General features: G+C 46.3%; 1 protein-coding gene, 1 long non-coding RNA gene and 1 other non-coding gene across 3 annotated transcripts; 1 reads left to right on the top strand and 2 right to left on the bottom strand.

The window, feature by feature from the left end:
• Positions 1 to 9,091: 9,091 nt before the first annotated feature.
• LOC134730663 (uncharacterized) lies at positions 9,092 to 19,127 on the top strand. The gene is made up of 2 exons (XM_063605638.1): positions 9,092 to 14,818; positions 16,279 to 19,127. Exon 1 carries the CDS (start codon positions 12,497 to 12,499, stop codon positions 13,172 to 13,174), a length of 678 nt encoding a protein of 225 aa, XP_063461708.1. The 5' UTR covers positions 9,092 to 12,496; the 3' UTR covers positions 13,175 to 14,818; positions 16,279 to 19,127.
• LOC103784329 (uncharacterized) lies at positions 14,763 to 19,188 on the bottom strand. Its single transcript, XR_609956.4, has 3 exons — positions 19,040 to 19,188; positions 16,763 to 16,797; positions 14,763 to 16,341 (listed from the first exon to the last, which is right to left on the bottom strand). It is a non-coding gene; the product is annotated as an uncharacterized LOC103784329 (long non-coding RNA).
• LOC112440590 (small nucleolar RNA SNORD93) lies at positions 16,633 to 16,706 on the bottom strand. Its single transcript, XR_003028618.1, has one exon. It is a non-coding gene; the product is annotated as a small nucleolar RNA SNORD93 (small nucleolar RNA).
• Positions 19,189 to 19,582: the final 394 nt, after the last annotated feature.

Below are 19,582 nucleotides of genomic sequence, written 5' to 3'. Positions count from 1 at the left end.
CACGGTGAAACCCCGTCTCTACTAAAAATAGAAAAAATTAGCCAGGCGTGGAGGCGGGCGCCTGTAGTCCTAGCTACTTGGGAGGCTGAGGCAGGAGAATGGCGTGAACCCAGGAGGCGGAGCTTGCAGTGAGCCGAGATCGTGCCCCTGCACTCCAGCCTGGGTGACAGAGCGAGACTCCATCTCAAAAAAAAAAAAAAAAAAAAAGAAACTAGAACTATCCTTTATATGGTTCTTCATTAAGGAAGTTGCATTTTGATGAGATGTAGCATACCAAGTCCTTTTGCTCTTGATTTTTTTCTTAACTAAAAAAATTTGGGGTCAGGCATGGTGGCTCAAACCTGTAATCCCAGCACTTTGGGAGGCCGAGGTGGGTGGATCACTTGAGATCAGGAGTTTGAGACTAGCCTGGCCAACATAGTGAAATCCTGTCTCTACTAAAAGTACAAAAATTAGCCAGACGTGGTGGCACACGTCTGTAATCCCAGCTACCAGGAGGCTGAGGCAGGAAAATTGCTTGGACCCAGGAGGTGGAGGTTGCAGTGAGCCGAGACCACCACTGCACTCCAGCCTGAGTGACAGAGCAAGACTCCATCTCAAAAAAAAAAAAAAAAAAAAAAAAAAAAAAAATTTTTAAAAATTTTTAAATTTTTTTTAATATACTTTAAGTTTTAGGGTACATGTGCACATTGTTTAGGTTAGTTACATATGTATACATGTGCCATGCTGGTGTGCTGCACCCACTAACTCGTCATCTAGCATTAGGTATATCTCCCAATGCTATCCCTCCCCCCTCCCCCCACCCCACCACAGTCCCCAGAGTGTGATATTCCCCTTCCTGTGTCCATGTGATCTCATTGTTCAATTCCCACCTATGAGTGAGAATATGCGGTGTTTGGTTTTTTGTTCTTGAGATAGTTTACTGAGAATGATGATTTCCAATTTCATCCATGTCCCTACAAAGCACATGGACTCATCATTTTTTATGGCTGCATAGTATTCCATGGTGTATATGTGCCACATTTTCTTAATCCAGTCTATCATTGTTGGACATTTGGGTTGGTTCCAAGTCTTTGCTATTGTGAATAATGCCGCAATAAACATACGTGTGCATGTGTCTTTATAGCAGCATGATTTATAGTCCTTTGGGTATATACCCAGTAATGGGATGGCTGGGTCAAATGGTATTTCCAGTTCTAGATCCCTGAGGAATCGCCACACTGACTTCCACAATGGTTGAACTAGTTTACAGTCCCACCAACAGTGTAAAAGTGTTCCTATTTCTCCACATCCTCTCCAGCACCTGTTGTTTCCTGACTTTTTAATGATTGCCATTCTAACTGGTGTGAGATGGTATCTCATTGTGGTTTTGATTTGCATTTCTCTGATGGCCAGTGATGATGAGCGTTTTTTCATGTGTTTTTTGGCTGCATAAATGTCTTCTTTTGAGAAGTGTCTGTTCATGTCCTTTGCCCACTTTTTGATGGGGTTGTTTTTTTCTTGTAAATTTGTTTGAGTTCATTGTAGATTCTGGATATTAGCCCTTTGTCAGATGAGTAGGTTGCGAAAATTTTCTCCCATTTTGTAGGTTGCCTGTTCACTCTGATGGTAGTTTCTTTTGCTGTGCAGAAGCTCTTTAGTTTAATTAGATCCCATTTGTCAATTTTGGCTTTTGTTGCCATTGCTTTTGGTGTTTTGGACATGAAGTCCTTGCCCATGCCTATGTCCTGAATGGTAATGCCTAGGTTTTCTTCTAGGGTTTTTATGGTTTTAGGTCTAAGGTTTAAGGCTTTAATCCATCTTGAATTGATTTTTGTATAAGGTGTAAGGAAGGGATCCAGTTTCAGCTTTCTACCTATGGCTAGCCAGTTTTCCCAGCACCATTTATTAAATAGGGAATCCTTTCACCATTGCTTGTTTTTCTCAGGTTTGTCAAAGATCTGATAGTTGTAGATATGCGGCGTTATTTCTGAGGGCTCTGTTCTGTTCCATTGATCTATATCTCTGTTTTGGTACCAATACCATGCTGTTTTGGTTACTGTAGCCTTGTAGTATAGTTTGAAGTCAGGTAGTGTGATGCCTCCAGCTTTGTTCTTTTGGCTTAGGATTGCCTTGGTGATGCGGGCTCTTTTTTGGTTCCATATGGACTTTAAAGTAGTTTTTTCCAATTCTGTGAAGAAAGTCATTGGTAGCTTTATGGGGATGGCATTGAATCTATAAATTACCTTGGGCAGTATGTCCATTTTCACGATATTGATTCTTCCTACCCATGAGCATGGAATGTTCTTCCATTTGTTTGTATCCTCTTTTATTTCATTGAGCAGTGGTTTGTAGTTCTCCTTGAAGAGGTCCTTCACATCCCTTGTAAGTTGGATTCCTAGGTATTTTATTCTCTCTGAAGCAATTGTGAATGGGAGTTCACTCATGATTTGGCTCTCTGTTTGTCTGTTATTGGTGTATAAGAATGCTTGTGATTTTTGTACATTGATTTTGTATCCTGAGACTTTGCTGAAGTTGCTTATCAGCTTAAGGAGATTTTGGGCTGAGACAATGGGGTTTTCTAGATATACAATCATGTCGTCTGCAAACAGGGACAATTTGACTTCCTCTTTTCCTAATTGAATACCCTTTATTTCCTTCTCCTGCCTAATTGCCCTGGCCAGAACTTCCAACACTATGTTGAATAGGAGTGGTGAGAGAGGGCATCCCTCTCTACATTTATTTAGAGATGGGGTCTTGCCATGTTGCCCAGGCTGGTCTGAAACTCCTGAGTTCAAGCAATCTACCCGCCTTGGCCTCCCAAAGTGCTGGGTGGGAGCCACTGTGTGAACAACTGCACCTGGCCTGCTCTTGATTAATGAACACACAGATGCTTGTAGAGTGGGCACAGCAGAGTGTTTACTAAATACACTCTGAAGTCTTTCATTTAAAATCTCCAGAAGTACTAGCAACTTGAATAAAGAATTTATGTCAAATCTTCTAAGTAGTGCTGACTACCCCTGCACCTTCTGCCCTTCAAAAAATAGCTGCTTATCTGTAAATTTTGCATTTTCAAGTGCTAATTTTATTCTTCTTTTCCCTGAAGGTCACATATGGTAAAACAGCAATACCTTTCTCTCTACTGGATAGTGAATCAACTGTTTTAGACCAGTACTGTCCAACAGAAATATAATACACATCATGTATCATTTAAAAATGTATTTCATTTAACTCAATATATTCAAAACATCATTTAATTTGTAATCAATATAAAATTGAGATAGTTTACATTTTTTTCAAGTTAATTCTTCACTCCTGATGTTTTTCACCCTTCAGCACATGTCAACTTGGTCTAGCCACATTTTAGGTACTCAATAGCACATGTGAATAGTGGCTACCCCATTGGACTGCAGTTTTAGATTCTGATTTCCAAAGTTCCACATATTTCTCACTGTGAGAGGCCTATAAATGATACAATGTGCTCTATTCTGCCTTAAAGAGTGGCAGTAACATGGCAGGGCACTTATCCAGCTGCAAAATCAATGGTATGAGACTCCATTCCATCAGCTACAACATTCGGCTCTATTCCCAGAAACATACATCAAACTGATTAGACCGGATTTTGTCTTTGAAACAGATTAGTGTGGAGCTGTCCTGGAGATGGAGATGTCAACGGAGGATGATTCTGAGACAACTGGCCCCTTGCAGTGCAGATAAACTCCATTACGGGGCCTTCTAGTCATGGTAGCATAATCCTGGATTGTGATTAATGACAATTTTGTAACAAAATATTGCCATCAGAACTTTCCAGTTTATGAATACGAGGTAAATTTTGGAGAGACAATCTTTTCTAGTACAAAATAAAAGTAAGCCTTTCGAACACATCTCTGGCTGTTCACAGAATCTGAGCATGGCTTTCGTCTCAAGAGGAAAAGTTACCCCTGGTTTTAGCTTGAAAATCAGCTGAGTAGGCCCAGGCCCACACGGTGATCTGGTCCACTCACCTCCCTGCTCCAGAGGCAGTCTCCACTTTCTCTAGATCCCCATTTAGTTATGCAGACACCTTCTGTTCCATTCCTTTCTTCAAAGTAGAGTACTTGAGATCATGAAGGAAAGAAAGCTTCCTCCTTGGCTTTAAGGAGCTTAGAATGCACATGACCACTCCCCTCCTCCATTAGAAAATTATGGCAATTGCCTGGTTACTAACTTGCCAGTTGGCTCTTTGCTTTTAGGAAGCTCAGAGACAACTTGGCTGGAGCCTACAGCATGAGATCTAACAGTTTAGTTTTTTATTCTTGCCCTCTACTTGCTGAGCTTTTATCTGCTTCTAATTATTGTTGCTTGATATTTGTTATAAACCATGCTAAATTATTTTGGGAATGTGGTGGTGGGGGGGTAAAACTAGATTTTTTTTTTCAGTTTGCCCTAATAATTTAATCTTTCAGATATTGACCCAGACATGAAATGAAATTATTCCTTACAACAGAAGTCAACCAGAGAACATTCTATTAAAACTGGCTCTGACTTACGTACTGAAATGAGTCACACTGTGAAAGCTCCAGAAAGGTAGGAACTGTCTCTATCACAGGACTTGACACAACAGCAAATATTTGCCAAATTACACAATTAAATATGTAAGGCTTAAGGACCTTCAAAAAGACACATATTTTAGTCTGGAATATTCACTTGAACTACAAAGATTTGGCTACTTTTAGGAAACAGAATCTATTTGTATCCAAGTGCTCAGGAACACCATGGAGTAAGACAAAATGGGATATGGCCATTCTCAAAATCAAATTGTGACTCAATCTACATGAACTGACATGTCAATGCCACAATTGTTAACCTGGGTTTTATTTACGTCACTATCTGGGGAGGTTTTGTGACCACAGTTCTTAAATAAGATTTTCTATTTTCAATGAAATCATAACCACTAGCATAAAAATTCTATTTCCAATCACAATTTCTTTTATAGTCATAATTAAAGATTCACATGCCCAAGTTCCTCACTTGGAAGCCCTCTTTGAAAACTTTCATTCAACTCCAGGTTTGCTTCTCTTCATGGCACTTGAGCACAAAAGGATGGTAGTTTAATAGTCCATGCCTGCTTTTAGCTCTGCTAAACACGTAGACAGGCAATGTACTGTTATGCCTAGACCGTTTGTTCTTCAAAGAAGACCACCAGAGTCCAGAGTCAAAGCCAAGCGGCAAGGATCTTTACTACAAGTTCGAACCTGGTCCTTCTATTCTACCACATACAAGAGGGCCCCGAACAATGCAAGTGTTTGCTTTTTTATAGCCTGAAAGTTACAGGGGAACAAAGGAATTCTTTTGGTTCCCGCTTTTTCAGTAAAACTTTGAACGGCTGTCCTTTCATCTGTCCTCTTATCGGAGACTTTCCTGGTGGTGTTTGTACTGGGCTTGTTTGTTTTGAGCCTGGGGGAAGTTTAAGAGATATATGGCGATATGTGGTGGGATGGGAGGATGGGATGTGTTTGTACTGGGCTTGTTTGTTTTGAGCCCGGGGCTGAGGAATGTGCCTGGCTCTTTTCATTCCCCCCCTTTCTTTTCAGGTATTTTTTAGAGCCAATCTTGGGTCTTATAAGTCTGATTCTGTTTCAGCGTTTACAGGTTGGTATTGGGCTCTGAGGACCATGAGTTGTACAGTGTTAAACTTTTCTTTAACGAACCGCAAAATTCTGTTAACAACACAAGGTCTTACGGTAAGCAGAAATAGTAGACTCAGCAGGGGTCCAAGGAAGGGGGCTAACAGAGAAAACATAGATGAGTTCCACCATTGGTCTGCAGCTGAAGCAAACTGCCGTGTTCTTACTTCTGTGCTTAACTTGCATAACTGTTGGACTCGGTCTTCTACGAGTCCTGATTCATTTATGTAGAAATAACAGTCTTCCTTTAGAAACATACACGTTCCCCCTTTTTCAGCAGTGAGTAGGTCTAAGGCCCTCCGGTTCTGCAAGGTTACCTGTGCTAGGGACGTGAGCTGCCGCTGGAGGGAGGCAAGGGACTCAGCTGACTCCTCCATAGCAACAGCAAATTGTTGGTACAGCTTGTTACTTTCTATAAGGGTGTGACTTAGGGCTCCCCCAGCCAGTCCGGCCGCCATGAAGGATGCGGTGAGGGAGATTCCTGCAATGAGGGGGAGAAATATGGCTCGTGCAGGTCTCGGTCTAGGGTCTGGGTGAATAACAGCACTAGTCCAGTTACTGGTATACCTTAGGAACTCGCCGGCAGTAAGTAGAGTTAACCGGGGAACTAATGTGACAGGAAGACACAGTAGGTTGGTAACAGACGGGCTTGATAGGTTTTTAGATAATGTTCCATTACACCAGAAGAATATGCCTGACGGAGCCCTTAAGGTGATGTTAGGGGGCGTTACAGTGATGTTGCAGAGGCTGGAATTAGTTCTTGAGAAACAGTAGGGAAACTTCTCTTGACTGGGGTTTAGGTATAGTGGCACGTTAGGGATAGGGGCATATGAGAGGTTTTGGTGGTTGTTAGCTTGGGCAGAGGTGGATGATCTTTATGGCAGGGGGACAGCGGTTAGCGGTGGACGCCTTAGAGTGGCACATAGAAAGCAGCCAGACAGGCTGTGAAGTCCTGTAAGGTTGGCAAGTTCTAATCTTTCTTGTAATAATTTTAACCAGGAAAAAGGACATAAATCTTGTGTCAGGCAGTTTTCTTGTCGCTGGATATTTCCATGGACCAGGGGCCGTACCTGCACTAGACCTCGCCACAGATAGAGGTGACTGCTAGGCCATGTGGAGGCGGAGGAGTAGTATACAGCCTCGTGTTGAGGCGTGGTCCAGCGGGAGTTCCAGGGGTCTTTAACTATCCATGTATATGAAAGGTCTTTATCTTGTCTGCGATGGAAGGGCCATCTGGGATCTATCTGTTCTTCTTCACCTTACTATTGGTATTTATGGATGTTACAATAGTTATAAGGGCAGCCGGCACTTTGGTGCCACCAATAGTGCTTACAATTGTATTCAGTCTGATCATACTCGAAGCATATTATTGGTGCCACTGGTTTGGCTACTGGGAAATCGGTAAAATTTAGTAAAATTGGGCTATTGCACCCTGAGGAGGGGCAATCTGCACTGGCCACTAATTTCCTGGGCTTATGAGGTTGCCTAGGGTGGGTTTCGTTTTCATAAAGCCAGAATCTCCAGACAAAGGGATTAGGAGCTGGCTTTATGTTTTCTTCAGCGGCCACTAGGGCGACTAATGTTAGATTAGTCTACCTAACTGCATGTTTGCAGTGAGTTATGCTGCCGGCGCAGGGTGAGTTTTAAGGGGTTGTTCTTAGCTCTGTCTACAGTCCACGTGTCCGGTGCTTCAGCCGCCGCCGCCGTGATTGGCCTTAGAAGGTCGGAGGTTGGGTCTACTGGCTTGACGTGGGTGTAGTGGATCTACGACGCAATGCCTTCTACTTTCAGGGCGGTGGGTGTGGTCAGGAGTACTTGGAGTGGTCCTTTCCACCTGGGCTCTAGGGTCTTTTGTCGGTGTCGCTTAACTAGGACTTAGTCTTCTGGCTGGTACAGATGGGGTGTCGGTGGGGGACTGGTCTCATATAGCTTTCTTAGCTTGGGCCAGATTTTTTGGTGAATTTTCTGTAAGGCTTGTAAGGAAAATAAGAATTCAGAGACATTTTCTGTTTCAGACTTAAGCAGGTCATCTTTTAAGCTAGGAACCAGGGGTGGAGGTCTGCCATACATGATTTCGTAAGGGGTGAGGCCTAGTTTGTAAGGGGTATTACGGGCCTGGAACAGAGCATAGGGGAGAAGGACTACTTAATTAGCGCCAGTCTTTATAGTCAATTTAGTTAAGGTCTCTTTTAAGGTCCGATTCATCTTTTCTACTTGTCCTGAACTCTGGGGCCTGTAAGCGCAATGTAGTTTCTAATTTGCCTTAAGGATGGAAGCTAAGTCCTGACTTACTTTAGCGACGAAAGCGGGCCTATTATCTAACTTTATCTGGATGGGGAAGCCATACCTGGGAAGGATATCTTCCAGAATTTTCTTTGCTACGACCTGAGCAGTTTCTTTTTTGGTTGGGAATGCTTCAGTCCACCTTGAAAAAGTATCTACAAAGACAAGTAAGTACTGGTACCTGTACTTTCCTGGCTTTATTTCAGTAAAATCTACTTCCTAGTAGATACCGGGCCTGGTTCCTCTGAGCCTTGCTCCTGCTGCAGCTTGAGATTGGGGGTATGCGTTGTTAAGCTGGCAGACTTTGCAACTTGTCACGATACTGCTGGCCGTCTTAGCTATATGTCTGATTTTGAGCTTGGAGCGTCTGATCAGGTCTATCATCCGCCGGGCCCCCAGGTGGGTGGTTCGGTGGATGTGTTCTAACACCTGTTGTCTTAATTTTTCTGGTAGGATGGTTTGGTCATTAGTATCAGTCCACCACCTATTCTGGATTTGTTTCAGGGGAAGTTTGTCAATCCACTGGAGATCTTGTTCTGAATATTCAGGGAAATATGGCAAGTCTTGGGGGCCTGGGTCAGGGAGCTGGAGTGCAAGGAGTTGGCTGGGAGCCTTCGCCACATTTCTTGCAGTTTGGTCTGCCAGAAAGTTGCCTTGAGCAGTTGGAGTAGTTAGTTTCTGATGCCTTGGGCAATGTACAATGGCTAATTTTTCTGGCCTTTATAGGGCTGTTAGCAGGGCTAGGATTTCTTGCTTGTTTTTTATCTCTTTTCTTTCAGCCGTCAGTAACCTTCGCTTCTTGTAAATGTCCTTATGTATATGCGCCGTTGCAAAAGCATATCGGCTGTCTGTATATACTGTCAGCTTTTTCCTCGCCTCTAAGGTAAGAGCTTGGGTGAGCACTATCAGTTCGGCCTTCTGGGCCGATGTCCTCGGGGGCAGGGGTTCTGCCTAGATTACTTCAGTCTCTGAAGTTACTGCCGCCCCAGCGTACCTCTGGCCTTGATGCATGAAGCTGCTCCTATCAGTGAACTAGACGAGGTTGGCGTCAGGAAGTGGGCGGTCCTGCAGGTCTTCTCGAACTCCGTGCACCTGAGCTAGTATCTCGGTGCAGTCATGGAGTGGGGCGTCTAGGTCCGGGTTGGGCAGCAGTGAGGCAGGGTTTAAGGTCGTTGGGGGCAGGAAAATTATCCTGAGAGGATTTAGTAGTAGTCCTTGGTAGTGGGTGAGCCGGGCGTTACTCATCCATCGATTAGGTGGCTGTTTGAGTACACCTTCGATGGCATGTGGAGTAACGACCCGCAATTCTTGCCTCATGACAAGTTTATCAGCATCTTGCACCATCAGAGCCGTGGCCGCAATCATTCGGAGACAAGGGGGCCACCTGGCAGCTACTGGGTCTAACTTCTTTGACAGGTAGGCAACTGGCCTCTGCCAGGGGCCTAAGTTCTGAGTTATTACTGCCTTGGCGACACCTTTATTTTCATCCACGTATAAGTGGAAGGGCTTGGTAACATCAGGTAGTCCTAGTGCAGGCGCGGAGAGTAGGGCGGTTTTAATCTGTTGGAAGGCCAACCCGGCTTCGTCTGTCCAATTAAATGGCTGTTGCCCCCGTGTTGCCTGATACAAGGGTTTAGCCAGTTCTGCGAACTTAGGTATCCATAGTCTGCAAAATCTTGCCGACCTCAGGAACTTTCTTACTTGTCGGGTGGATTGTGGCCTGGGGATCTGCAGAACAGTTTGTTTCCGGGCGTCTGTTAGCTAGCGCTGCCTTCTTTTAAGCAGGTACTTTAGATATATTACTTCTGGCTTACAGATTTGAGCTTTCTTTGCCGAGGCTTGGTAGCCTAGATTCTCTAGAGCTTGTAAGAGACTTTTGGTCCTTTGGATGCAAGCTTCTTGGGTCTCAGCAGCAATTAGGAGGTCATCAACATACTGGAGTAAAATTATTTCAGGGTGTTTACGTCGGTACTCACCTAGGTCTTCATGGAGGGCCTCATCGAACAGGGTAGGAGAGTTTTTGAATCTTTGCGGCAGCCTGGTCCATGTCAGTTGGCCACTTATGCCCTTATCAGGGTCATTCCACTCTAAGGCGAAGAGCTTTTGGCTCTGAGGGGCTAAAGGCAAACTAAAGAAAGCATCTTTCAAATCTAAAACAGTGTACCACTGATGTTTAGGGTTTAAGGTACTTAGGAGGGTATACGGGTTAGGTACAGTTGGATGTATGTCTACAACCTTCTTGTTGATTTCTTTTAAGTCTTGTACAGGTCTGTATTCTTTACTATTAGGTTTTCGTACTGGCAACAATGGAGTATTCTAGGGTGAGTGACATGGGCGTAGGACCCCTTGGTCAAGGAGCCGGCGGATATGCGGGGCAATCCTTCTCTTGGCCTCTAGGGGCATCGGGTACTGGCGTACCTGCACGGGGTCTGTCCTAGGCTTAAGTTCAATAAATAAGGCAGGACGGTGTTTTGCTAGACCTAAGCCCCCTGTCTCCGCCCACGCTTCTGGATACTGCTGGAGCCAAGTTGCTATGTCCTGGTCAGGGGCTGCTTTCTCCTGGTGGAGCCGGTACTCATCTTCTAGGTTTATAGTCAGGATGGACACGGTTCGATTGTGGGAGTTGGTCACGACGGGCCTCTCAGGGAGGAAATGGATCTGTGCTCTTATTTTAGTTAGCAGGTCTCTCCCTAATAGGGGACAGGGGCTCTTAGGGATGACTAGGAAAGAATGGGTTACATTCTTGGCTTCGAGGTTTACTGTTCTTTGTGTTGTCCATGGGTATTTCTTAACTCCTGTGGCCCCTTGTACTTACAAGGATTTGGAGGATAATTTCCTATTAGTTTTAACTAAGACCGAGTGCTGTGCTCCTGTATTGACCAAGAACTGGACTGGGGACCCCTCCACTTGCAAAGTTACCTTAGGTTCGGGGAGGGGGTCCGAACCCCGTCTTCCCTAGTCTTCGTCTTGAGTGACTAGTACGGGTGTAGACCTAGGGGGTCCGGGTCCTTGTCCTCGTGGTTTCTTTTTGGGGCAGTCTCTTACCTAGTGGCCAGCCCCCTTACAATAAGCACATTGGTCTTTGCTCAGATTATCATGCCGGGGGGGCCGCCTAGGTTGGGTGTACTCTGGCTGTAGATGCTTTTTCTGTACCACTGCTGCCAGGACCTTGGTCATTTTTTCAGTGGCCTTAAATTGCTTTTCCTCTGGAGTATCTCTGTTATTGTAAACCTGCTGGGCTATCTGAAGGAGGTCCTGAATCCGCTTTCCTTCTAAGTCTTCTAATTTCTGGAGTTTTCTCTTAATATCTGGGGCTGCCTGATTTATGAAAGACATTACAACAGCTGCCTGACTTCCTGGAGCCTCTGGATCTATGGGGGTGTACTGTCTAAAAGCTTCTATTAATCTTTCTAAGTAGGTAGCTGGGCTCTCTGTCTTTCCTTGCAGAATAGAATATACTTTAGCCAAATTAGTGGGCTTGCGAGCAGCTGCCCGGAGACCTGCCATTAGAGTCTGGCGATAAAGGTGTAGCCGTCCTTTACTTTCTGCCGTGTTGTAGTCCTACGCCGGCCTGGTCAGAGGAAAGGTTGCGTTTATGAGGTCGGGGTTGGCAGTCGGTTGACCGTCGTCCCCCGGGACCAGCTTTCTAGCTTCTATCTGTATTCTCTCTCGCTCTTCCGTGGTGAACAAAATTCGGAGGAGCTGCTGACAATCATCCTAAGTGGGCTGGTGGGTGAACATGACACTATCTAGTAAAGCCAGTAAATCTTTGGGGTTGTCTGAAAACCGAGCACTCTGAGTTTTCTAGTTATATAGATCACTGGTGGAGAATGGCCAGTACTGGAGCCTGGGGATTCCTGTGTCATCCGGGGGTCTTATTTCCCGAAGGGGTAAAGCCACCATGGAGTCAGGCGGCTGAAGGGGGCTAGTCTGCGAAGTGCGCCCTCACGTCCTCCTCGCCGGCCTTTCAAAGTTACTTTCCTTTTCAGCGGGCCCGTGTGTGCCGGCCGCCTCCCGTCCGCCTGCTCCTTCCCGCAGCTCAGCCAAGGGGGCTGGGGCCTGGGGCCCGGAGGGGGTTCTGTGAACAGTGGGTCCTCGCTGTCAGGTAAAACAGGATGGGGGGGGCAGTTGGTTGCTTGGATTTTAGTGGTCGAGCAACTAGTGCCTTACAGGGTTCAAAGGCCAATTGGAAAGGGGACAGCCAAGGAGGCGGGTTCTCAACAAGGTCCTGCCATATGAGGATATATGGGATATGATCTAAGTGGCCCGCATGCCTAGGTAGGAAAATCTTGGACTTTATTCTAGTGATGACAGCAAGTCGGAAGGTCCTTTCGGGCGGCCACCCCACATCAAAGGCAGGCCATTCGGAGCGACACAGAGTAATTAGCTTTCCTTTCCTGATTTCTATACCAAGATCATGGCCCCTTGCTCTAACTTCTTTGAAATTACTTGTAAGGAGAGATAGAGGAGTGCTCTGGGTATTACCTATCCTGTAATAATTTGTAGTCTCTTCCTGTAAAGGAATGTGGGTTTGAATCCCTGTAAAGGAAATCTGATCTGACTTATTAATGATATTTAATCGCAGGCGCACTTTGGCAGCCCTGGTCAGAGGCAGCTGCTGCCCGCCAAACCGGGGCAGCTCAGATCAGGCCAAACCGGGGCAGCTCAGATCAGAGACAGATGCTGCCCGCCAAACCGGGGCAGCTCAGATCAGAGACAGATGCTGCCCGCCAAACCGGGGCAGCTCAGATCAGAGAAAGCTGCTGCCCGCCCAACTGGGCAGCTCAGATACGGCTGCTGCCCGCCAAACCGGGGCAGCTCAGAGACAGATGCTGCCCGCCAAACCGGGGCAGCTCAGATCAGAGACAGATGCTGCCCGCCAAACCGGGGCAGCTCAGATCAGAGACAGCTGCTGCCTGCCCAACCGGGCAGCTCAGATACAGCTGCTGCCCGCCAAACCGGGGCAGCTCAGATCAGAGACAGCTGCTGCCCACCAAACCGGGGCAGCTCAGATCAGAGACAGCTGCTGCCCGCCCAACCGGGCAGCTCAGATACGGCTGCTGCCCGCCAAACCGGGGCAGCTCAGATCAGAGACAGATGCTGCCCACCCAACCGGGCAGCTCAGATACGGCTGCTGCCCGCCAAACCGGGGCAGCTCAGATCAGAGACAGCTGCTGCCCACCAAACCGGGCAGCTCAGATACGGCTGCTGCCCGCCAAACCGGGGCAGCTCAGATCGCAATATAGATCAGATGAGAGCCAGGGGACGTCTCCCACCGGTCTCCGCTGGCTGTCCTATAGCACGTCCGCCAGGACTGTGCCAGCTCCAGTTTCAGACCTCGCGAGTCACAGATTCGGATTCAGAACAGACACAGACAGACAAACGGAGATGAGCCAGCTCACCTATCAGTAGATCGATCCTAGCAGATCCGTTGACCAGGGGTCTGATGGGCTTGGGGAATCCCAGACGGGCCCCCAGATGTTATGCCTAGACCGTTTGTTCCTCAAAGAAGACCACCAGAGTCCAGAGTCAAAGCCAAGTGGTAAGGATCTTTACTACAAGTTCGAACCTGGTCCTTCTATTCTACCGCATACGAGGGCCCCGAACAATGCGAGTGTTTGCTTTTTTATAGCCTGAAAGTTACAGGGGAACAAAGGAATTCTTTTGGTTCCCGCTTTTTCAGTAAAACTTTGAACGGCTGTCCTTTCATCTGTCCTCTTATCGGAGACTTTCCTGGTGGTGTTTGTACTGGGCTTGTTTTGAGCCTGGGGGAAGTTTAAGAGATATATGGCGAAATGTAGTAGGATAGGAGGATAGGATGTGTTTGTACTAGGCTTGTTTGTTTTAAGCCCAGGGCTGAGGAATGTGCCTGGCTCTTTTCAGTACTAAGGTAGGCAAGTTGATTCTGCAGAACTGTGGTACTGACTGCAACCACTCATCCCATTTTCCTGGGTGATGCTATGTTTAACAGAGGTTCTATATTGGACAACTCTGCATTGCTAGGCTATAGGGTAAGGGGATTTGGTAGTGGGGGAGTGGCAGGGAAGGTATCAAACCTAGAATCCTAAGGGACATCTGAAGAACTCTGCTCATATGGGCAAGATGGCCTAACTCTGTTCATGTCAGAAAATGCTCTTGGTCACCAGGGCAGGGCTCAACAGGCCCTGTGGTTAGACCTATTACATACAGAAAAGAAGAATGACTCACAACCCATACTTGAATCTATCCCTCTTCTAAGAAGCACCCTTCATTACTCCAAGGAAATGAGGACAAGGAATGCAGACTGGCTTTTTAGCCAGCTTTTCAGAGTCAACCATGTAGTTTATACAGCATCACCCCGTTTCAACCCAAGACCAATTACTCAGCCTCCTTTCATTTTTCAAATTTCTTGGTTAGCCAGTATTTACCAAGGACATCCTAAGCTTTCCTGAAATGGAAAACAGCCAATATGGAAAGCAATGCTGCAGGGAAGCCACAGTAGTATTCGGAATGGCACATGGCAACATTTTCCATATCCCACTTTCTGCCATCTCATGCCCACTACAGTGGATACATCAGAGGTGGGATTTAAAATGCTGCTGTGGATACAGCATTGTTGTTGCCATCCAGAAGGGGAATTTTTGCAGCACTGATGAGCGTGCCAATACACAACTGCCCTCTGGTCCTGCTTCTTGGGTATTTATTGTGTGCATGAGTCACTTCCGTGACTTATGTCCCAAGAATGATTTTGATGTATTTTTGATTTTCCAACTTGGCAGTTCATGCAGATAGTGACCCCAAACCATCTTGCCATAGATTTCACTGGAAACACCATTGAAATGCCAAGGAGGGTTAAGTTTTTAAAGTCATGTTTATTGAAGTATGATTTTACATTCAGCAAAATTCATCCTGTTAAGATTTGACAAACGCATAGTCATACCATAATCAAGATGCAGAACTGTAGAATCACTCTAACAATTCCTTCCTGCCCTTTTGTAATCAACCCTTTTGATCCCAAGGAACTCATTGACCTGTTTTTCTGTCAAAAGTATCAAATTTCATCACTAAAATGATCTACAGTACTATGGAAAAATGTGTAAGCACATAAAATACATAAACCAATTTTTTTAAAAGTGAGATACTTAAAATTTCTTTAGCATACCAACAAAAAATGAAGGTAGCATTGCATTTTACTACAGATGTGCAGACATTCAAAGTCCACCATTGTCGTATATATGGCTCAACAGTAATATTTAAGAATATACTGCTGGGTACAGTGGCTGACGCCTGTAATCCCAGCCCTTTGGGAGGCTGAGGCAGGCTGATCACCTGAGGTCAGGAGTTCTAGACCAGCCTGACCAACATGGAGAAACGCCACCCCTACTAAAAATACAAAATTAGCTGGGTGTGGTGGCACATGCCTGTAATTCCAGCTACTCGGGAGGCTGAGGTAGAATTGACTAAACCCAGGAGGTGGAGGTTGTGGTGAGCTGAGATCGTGCCACTGCACTCCAGCCTGGGCAACAAGAGCAAAACTCTGTCTCAAAAAAAAAAAAAAAAAAAAAAAAAAAGAATATACTGGGCGGGCATGGTGGCTCACCCCTATAATTCCAGCACTTTGGAAGGCCGAGGCAGGCAGATCACTTGAGATCAGGAGTTCGAGACCAGCCTGGCCAACATGGTGAAACCCTGTCTCTACAAAAATACAAAAATTAGCTTGTAATCTCAGCTACTCGGGAGGCTGAGGTGGAGAATCGCTTGAACCCAGGAGGCAGAGGTTGCAGTGAGCCGAGATCGTGCCACTGCACTCCAGCCTGGGCGACAGTGAGACTCCGTCTCAAACAAACAAACAAAAATGTGTAAAAATACAAAATTAGCTGGGTGTGGTGGCACACGCCTGTAATCCCAGCTACTCAGGAGGCTGAGGCAGGAGAATCGCTTGAATCTGGGAAGCAGAGGGTGCAGTGAGCCAAGATTGCACCACTGCACTCCAGCCTGGGCAACAAGAGTGAAACTGTCTTAAAAAAAAAAAAGACTATACTGTGAAATAACAATCTTAGAGTTAAGTCATATCTTTGTTGAGCATGTGAACCATGATTACGCATGATTAAGGTATTGGTACTTGTTTTGTTAACACTGTCAAGTTACAGACCACAGTTGGTTCATAGAAAAACTACCTTAAATAATAGAATTGAATTCCACAGAAATGTTCTACAGGATCAAGTCAGCTATAAGGCAGTTTTGTGTCTACAAAACTGTCAAATAATATTCCTATAGATGATTGGGGCCATCTCAAAATTCAACCTTGCTACCACTATGAAAGGGACAAAAAAAAAAAAAAAAAGCAACCTCTATTCTGTAGATACTAAAGGTTACATATTCAAATATACCTCCTCTACTTGAAAAGCTTCACTGATTCTTTCAAGCACCAGACCTGTAAAAGAAGTATCACAGTAGGTATTACTAAATAGCCCAATACAGTACTGTCTAGACTCGTTTACAAAAACTGTGCAAGTAAGTAAATAAAATCGCCCAATATCTTACACACTGTTGCTTTAGTAATGTTGTGACATCTAAATTTATGTTTTCACTCAAAATCCTGTCTTTCTCTTGGCTTAGCAGTATTATCCATTTACCAAGAGCTTTTTCCCTTTTACCAAAAACATAATTTTAAAAGCGGCGGGGGGTGGTATGATTCCATTTAATAAATTCCTGCCTACCAATTTGGCCTCAGGTAAATCCTTTAATCCATCACAGCAGAAGCACATAAAATCAGATTAGAGTTCTCATCCTTGGCCAGAATTTCAATCCAACTATTAATAACTTAAACCAAATTCTTTCCACTTGGCCCATACCTTAAGTTCATCAGCATCTTGAAACTCCACCAAGCCTGGTTAAAAAAAGTGAAAGACAATGTTAAGAATACCATGCAATTTTGTTTTTTAATGAGTGGTCTTTATGGTGGCTATCCAATAGCTCTCTTTGATGAGTAAATAAATTGCTATCTCTGAATATAATTCCTGTACAAATTCTCCAAATTTCCTGATACTTGGGAGTCTTCTGTAGTTTCCAGCTAGGAGAAAAATGGTCAGGAGTCACTATCTTCCCATTGATTAGCATTGAATCCTATCCATTTTTGAAAAGAAACACTATCCCAACGATATTTGGGAAAAACTGAAACAAACCTTCCACAGATTTGAAAATCAAAGGAAGCACTATTAAACTCGCTTACCCTGAGGCTGAGTTCAGGAGGCTGGGAAGTTTCTAGTTCTGGGCACTTGCTCAGTTTTCACAATCCTTAGACGCTAGCTCACACTGCTTCCTTGACATGGTGTCTCTCACAGTTTAAACTGAATAGTTAAAAAACAATTTGGCAGGCCGGGTGCGCTGACTCACGCCTGTAATCCCAGCACTTTGGGAGGCTGAGGCTGGCGGATCACCAGCTCAGGAGTTCAAGACCAGCCTGGCCAACAAGGTGACACCCCGTCTCTACTAAAAAATACAAACAGTTGGGCATGGTGGCGGGCACCTGTAATCCCAGCTACTCAGGAGGCTGAGGCAGGAGAATTTCTTGAACCCGGGAGGCAGAGGTTGCAGTGAGCCAAGATTGCGCCATTGCACTACAGCCTGGGTGACAGAGCGAGTCTCCGACTCAAAAAAATAAATAAAATAAAATAAAAATAAAATGGGCTCAATAAGAATCTCTAACACCTAAAGCAATGGTAAAACAAAGCCTTACCACCGCTATCTTCCTGTGCTGTATATAGGGCTATTCGCCAGAGCTGGAGGTATTCCAGGGAGGGAAAATTGTCCATGCTTTGGGTCTACCTATAACGCTCGATAAAAGGTGCCTAGAACCTAGGCTGCAAACGTACAAGCTTTCCTCATTAAAGAATGGTAAAATGGGTCCCATTTGGTTTCATCAAAAAGGCAGCAAATCTTTCACAACTGAGGAAAACAGGTGAACCACGAGCTTCACATTTCAACAGAACTGTGGTACCTATGCTAGCCACAAAGATTCTTTCATTTGTTGACTCAAATGTAAATTTAGATCTTTATCAATTTTACTGAATTCGCAAAGTATCCCTTTATATGGCATTTTGTACCAGTAATGAACAATTAGTATGCTCACCGATGCTCAGGAGAGCCGCTCCAAAAACTTACATTATTCCCCAGACAAACGTTCTCTAGGGGCAAGCCTTGCGTATTTCTACACCTTAGTAGACCTAAGTTAGGCGTTCAACACCTTATCCTGGTCCAAGCCAGAAAGAACCCAGTAGTTCAGACTTTTCCCAGGACAGAAAACCACGAAGGGCCTCCTCACACCCTGATTAAACGTTGGAAGCGGGCCCTGTGCTGTAATAACGCTCTGGCCACTCCCGAAAAAGCGGATCTTCGGGAGGAAAGCAGGCTCCCTTATTAGGGCTCACAGCACTCTGCTCAACTCACTGTAGGCAAGACTCCAGCAAGACTCGTCCCTCCAAGCCTTTAAATTATCTGACTGCGGGCCAGTAGCAAATGAACGGCACTGGTGACGGTGGGTGGTGGCTGCGCGAGTGAAATGACCTCCGTGTGTTTGCTAACCCCGCTATTATACTGCCCCGCTTGGAAACTTAAAGCGCTTCAGACATCAGATCTCACTCGCTTCCCAAATAGGCTTACGTCCGCGCGGTCACAGCCACTGGGCAGGCAGGAGCCCCGAGTGCACCAAGAACCCAGAGACCGTCCAGGGCTCGGCGCCTCCGCCTGCGGTTGGAATTTAATCCTCAAAATGCAATCATTTAATTGAAAAAGGACTAAAAGTTGCCTGTAGGCCGGGTGCGTGGACGGCAGGGACTGAGGCACGGGAGGTGACGGGCGCCTGGCGGCTTCTGCTGAGTGGGGGTGGGATCCTCGAGGAAAGGGGGCGGCCCCTTCAGGTGCACAAGGACACGGGCCGTCCTAACCCGGGACGAAGGGCCCAAGCGCCACGAGGACGCCCCCACCCCCGAGGGGCCCTAACGGAGGCTTCCCCGCGGCGCCGAGCCGAGGCCTCGGCGGGGGGGCAGCGAGAGGCGCGCCTAGGAAGGGCACGGGGTAGCCCCGGAGCCACGTGGTCGGCTCCTGCGTCCAGAAGGTCCGAGCCCACTTACCCAGTCACGCGCCGCGGCCGAAAGGGGAGGGCACCGCGGAGATCAAGTTTAAAAGGGGCCTGGGCGGGGCGGCACCAACCAAAAAGTTGCCGGAAGGCCCCTCCCCGTCCAGCCCCCGCCCCGCCCGCGGGGCCCGGAGGCCCTTGCGCGCCCCCTGTCGGCGGCCCGGGCCTTCCCCGCCTTGGGCCCCCCCGCACCCAACACGGCCCCGGCTCCCACTTTGCCCCGGCCTCCGAGTCTGGGGAGTCTGCCCCAGACTCTCGCTGGCTGTGATGTCTCTTTACCTCGTTGAAGGTCAGAGGAAGCTCCTGCCACTCAAATAATGTTAGGTGTCTCTGGTACCCCCTCCCCTCCCTTGCCTGGTGTTTCTTAAAGTCTTCAGCCACGCCCCTGGGTGCTTATTTCAAGACTCGTCTAATTACGTAGCAGAAGACTGGCTCCCGTTAAAGGATTTGAACATTAGCGGAGGTCGGGGGTGCAAACTCATCGAAGAGGGGTTGAAGCACGGGGAGGACTCCTGGTGCCTGCAGTGCTGCATGCTTA

Source organism: Pan paniscus, chromosome 6 (genome assembly GCF_029289425.2).
Source record: "Pan paniscus chromosome 6, NHGRI_mPanPan1-v2.0_pri, whole genome shotgun sequence".
Taxonomy (NCBI): domain Eukaryota; kingdom Metazoa; phylum Chordata; class Mammalia; order Primates; family Hominidae; genus Pan; species Pan paniscus.
This window is presented reverse-complemented; position numbering and strand designations above follow the sequence as displayed.